Source organism: Bufo gargarizans, chromosome 1, assembly GCF_014858855.1.
Source record: "Bufo gargarizans isolate SCDJY-AF-19 chromosome 1, ASM1485885v1, whole genome shotgun sequence".
In the NCBI taxonomy this organism is placed as follows: domain Eukaryota; kingdom Metazoa; phylum Chordata; class Amphibia; order Anura; family Bufonidae; genus Bufo; species Bufo gargarizans.
In genome coordinates this window covers 749,791,370-749,795,967 of record NC_058080.1, presented here as the reverse complement: position 1 = coordinate 749,795,967, position 4,598 = coordinate 749,791,370, and the positions used below count along the sequence as shown (strand labels likewise).

Here is a 4,598-nt window from a genome sequence, read left to right as displayed (position 1 = left end):
TATACACTGCACATGACGGCTCTTACCCTGTGAATAAGAGGCTGGTGATCCTCCATTACATGTCACTGCACACACGTGTTAACTGCAACATGACGGCTCTTACCTTGTGATATAAGAGGCTGGTGCTCCTCCATTACATGTCACTGCACACACGTGTATACCTGCACATGACGGACTCTTACCTTGTGATATAAGAGGCTGGTGCTCCTCCATTACATGTCACTGCACACACGTGTACACTGCACATGACGGCTCTTACCTTGTGATATAAGAGGCTGGTGCTCCTCCATTACATGTCACTGCACACACGTGTACACACTGCACATGACGGCTCTTACCCTGTGATATAAGAGGCTGGTGCTCCTCCATTACATGTCACTGCACACACATGTATACACTGCACATGACGGCTCTTACCTTGTGATATAAGAGGCTGGTGCTCCTCCATTACATGTCACTGCACACACGTGTATACACTGCACATGACGGCTCTTACCTTGTGATATAAGGCTGGTGCTCCTCCATTACATGTCACTGCACACACGTGTATACACTGCACATGACGGCTCTTACCTTGTGATATAAGAGGCTGGTTACGCTCCTCCATCATGGCCCTCCTTTGGACAGAGCCTTGTGTCCTTCTAATATACTCCCACTCCTCCATGGAGAAATAGACAGGACATCCTGACACCTATAGGAACCTGACACACAATGACACCGTCCATCACCCAGACCCCTCCAGGCTGTTACTGGAGAATTTTCCCAGGCATTCCCAGCAGTGTCACCTCTCCAGTCAGCAGCCTCCATCATCTTGTGGGGTGAGTCTAGGATCTTCTGCTCATGTATCAGGGGGTTGAGGTGGAGGCATCTGTGATGGGGTGAGGGGTCCTGCCTCCGTCCCCTCCCGACTCCTGGAGATGGATGATGGAGTCACACAGTCCCCGATTGTCTTCTTCACTATTGTGTACTCCTGTGGATGGAGAGAGACACTTAGGGAATAAACCTTCAGGGGCCATGTGCTCTCCTCCGGCCCTTTCCTCCTGGGTACAACGTGCCTACTTACCTTCTCATGGCTCCTACACAGGGCCGGCCTTTGGGGTGTGCGAGCTGTGCGGCCGCACAGGGCGCCATGGCAACAGGGGCGCCCGGCGGCCGACACAGCTTGCAGTCGGTCTCTACAGGATACAGCAGCCGGCCGGCCCGACCTGAGCCGAGATTGGGTGCAAATTTGCAGGGGGAGCCAGGCAGCAAACACTAAAATGAGGATCATGGGAGCCTATGGCTCCCGTCCCCTCTGTTCTTCCTCATAGGCTTCAGGCTAGTGGCCTGAAGCCTATGAGGCAGTAGAGCGAGAGTAGTGTGTAGAATGTAGTTGATCCTAGGAGGTATGATGTCAGGGGAAGAGGCGGAGTCTCGTCACCCAGGGGGCGTGGCCTAATGATGTGCGGGAGATTCTACAGAGCAGGAGCAGAGTGTGAAGGTAAGTATGGAGGAGAATAGTGACTGTTATTTTTACTTGGGGGGGCTTTTTGCAGGGGCTGAAGGGAGAAGGAATCATCTTTGTTACTGGAGACTGTATGTTAGAGGGGTCTGAAGAGAGGGTAGTTGGGGTGATATTATTTACATGGGACTGTATGCTGAAGAGGCTGAAGGCAGGAAGTGATATTATTTTACATAGGGCTGTATGCTGGAGGGGCTAAGGCAGGGAAGTGATGTGTCTTACATGGGACTGTATGCTGGAGGGGAGTTGTATCTTACATGGGACTGTATGCTGGAGGAGCTGAAGGCAGGGGGAGTGATATATTTTACATTGGACTGTATGCTGGAGGGGCTGAAGGCAGGATGAGTGATGCATTGTACATGGGACTGTGCAAGAAGGACTGGAAGGCAGGAGTGTGATGTATCTTACATGGGACTGTATGCTGGAGGGGCTGAAGGCAGACGGCAAAGAGAGGGAGTGTTACATAGGACTGTATGCTTGAGGGGCTGAAGGCAGGAGAGTGATCTACCTTACATGGGACTGTATGCTTGAGGGGCTGAAGGCAGGGAAGTAATGTGTCTTACATGGGACTGTATGCTGGAGGGGCTGAAGGCAGGGGGAAGGTTGTATCTTACATGGGACTGTATGCTGGAGGGGCTGAAGTGGGGGCATAATTATTACTATAATACTACAGAGGGGGCCATTATAATATTAATAATAATACAGAGGAGGAAATAATAATAATAATAATAATATTATAAAGGGACCAGTATATATTATAATTATACAGAGGGCATTATAGTTAAGGGCACTACGGGGGAGATCTGTTATCTGAGGATGATAGTAAAGTGAGAAATCCCCATAAATTTCTGTGAAACTCTGCAGAGACGAGACGCGGCTGAAAGAAGTTATCATGGCGGTCCTATCTCCGAATGAAGATGATGAGGAAAGTCTACATCACTGGAGACGTCACTGGATGTAACAGGTATGTGCGGTACTCTTTTTTTTTTTTTTTTACCAAATATCTTTCTTTAAATGGGGCCTGGGGGCAGGGGACTGGATAAGGATAAGAGTGACAGACACTGGGTATGATTAAGGGGGGCAGCGGACTGGGTAAGAGTGACACTGGGTATGATTAAGAAGGGCAGGGGACTGTGTAAAGGTGACAGGGTATGATTAAGGGGGCCGGGGACTGGCTATGGGTGACACTGGGTATGATTAAGGCCCTTAATCATACCCAGTGTCACCCATGGCCAGTCCCCTGCCCCCCTTAATCATACCCTGTCACCTTTACCCAGTCTCCTGCCTCCTCAATTAGACCCTGCCCCCCTTAATCATACCCAGTGTCAACTAAAGCCAGTCCCCTGCCCCTTTATCATACCCAGTGTCTGTCACCCTTAATTTAAGGGGGGGCAGGGTCTAATTAAGGGGGCAGGGGACTGGGTAAGGGTGACACTAGGTATGATTAAAGAAGGGCAGGGGACTGGGTAAAGGTGACAGGGTATGATTAAGGGGGGCAGGAGACTGGCTATGGGTATGATTGTACTTGTTTGCACTTGCACCTAAATTATCTGTAATTACAGAAAACTGTTTGTTACAAAGATTGTTTTCCTCTTTGTGTATGTTTAGGTGACCCGGGGGGGGGGGGGGGGGTTTTGCCACGAGATTAGCTCGCACAGGGCACCTGAACACCTAAGGCCAGCCCTGCTCCTACAACATGACTATTGGTCACTGGTCACATGATACATCACTCACCATACTGGGGGCTGATCTTCAGGGTCTCCGTCACTTGGAAGGTCTGGAGGCCGTTCTCCAGGACCCTGGACTCTTCCTATCACTTCCTATGATGGATTCTCCTTCCCGATGTCTGACTTGTTACAGAATACAATAAAGAGGAGAGAAATCTAGAAAAGTTTACCTCTCCGCTCAGCAGGGAGATGATCTCCAAGGTGAGGTCTAATAGTCTTCTGCTGATCTCCTTCCTGTCCATCCTTGGTGGCTCATTCAGGAGAAGGCTCGTATTGCTGGTTTTCTTCATCCTCCCTCCAAAAAAAGGAATAAAGGTTAATCAGTGAGTCCCATGTCCCCGATAATAAGGCCGAGAAAAAGTACAACTCATCCTGCAAAACTCAGACCCTCATAAAGCTGCACTGATGGAAAAAAACAGAGCTCCGGGTGTATCTAAGCTCCTGGCAGTGCAGTGTGTATCTAAGCTCCTGGCAGTGCAGGGTGTATCTAAGCTCCTGGCAGTGCAGTGTGTATCTAAGCTCCTGGCAGTGCAGGGTGTATCTAAGCTCATGGCAGTGCAGTGTGTATCTAAGCTCCTGGCAGTGCAGTGTATCTAAGCTCCTGGAAGTGTTTCCCTCATTCACACGGAGAAGATTCTCCCATCCAGCACAGAATGATGACAACCCCCACTATCCCCACTACTACTCCCCCCATCATACTAAGCTGAGGAGCGGAGAAGGATTCCTTGTGTGTAATGGAGGAGAATCTCCAGAGGTGACATGTCTGAGCTCTCCACCACACTGTCTCCTCACAGCTCATCTTACCTGCAGGCTGGAGGAATGGCTGATACCAGAGAGAACAAGAGCCCTGACTACCGACCAGGACCTGCCCAGTATCTGCTGCACTGCCAGAGCTGAAGGACCTGCGGTGACGTCACTGTCATGTGATTAGTGGAGGGGCGGAGCTTAGCTGTGGAGCAGATAAGTGATTGGGAAGGACCTGGGGGTGATGTCACTGTCATGTGATTAGTGCAGGGGGCGGAGCTCAGCTGTGCAGCAAATAAGTGATTGGGAAGGACCTGTGGTGATGTCACCATCATGTGATTAGTGCAGGGGGCGGAGCTCAGCTGTGCATCAGATAAGTGATTGGGAAGGACCTGGGGTGATGTCACTGTCATGTGATCAGTGCAGGGGGCGGAGCTCAGCTGTGGAGAGGAGAAGAAGCGGTGAAGAGCTTGTAGAGATGAAGGTTTGGTCCGCTACTTCGTGAGATTTCCCTACCTCCTAACTTCCGGTCGCACCGCTAATGACGTGAGGAGGCGTTCCTGAGTTTTGACGTTCTGCGCATGCGCAAACGTTTAGGGAAAAATCTCACAGCGGAGTTCCGCTGC

At 50.4% G+C, this 4,598-nt stretch overlaps 1 protein-coding gene and 1 long non-coding RNA gene across 2 annotated transcripts in view; both read right to left on the bottom strand.

Moving 5' to 3' along the window:
- Window positions 1–664, bottom strand: part of LOC122930606 (gastrula zinc finger protein XlCGF71.1-like) — a gene marked incomplete at its 3' end in the record, with an annotated part of 7,759 nt that extends 7,095 nt beyond the window's left edge. Inside the window, exon 1 of the mRNA XM_044284110.1 lies at window positions 574–664. Coding sequence (XP_044140045.1) covers window positions 574–664 — 91 coding nt within the window. The remainder of the gene's footprint in view (window positions 1–573) is intronic.
- Window positions 665–926: 262 nt separating this feature from the next.
- LOC122938050 lies at window positions 927–4,094 on the bottom strand. The gene is made up of 3 exons (XR_006389968.1): window positions 4,033–4,094; window positions 3,399–3,523; window positions 927–970 (listed from the first exon to the last, which is right to left on the bottom strand). It is a non-coding gene; the product is annotated as an uncharacterized LOC122938050 (long non-coding RNA).
- Window positions 4,095–4,598: the final 504 nt, after the last annotated feature.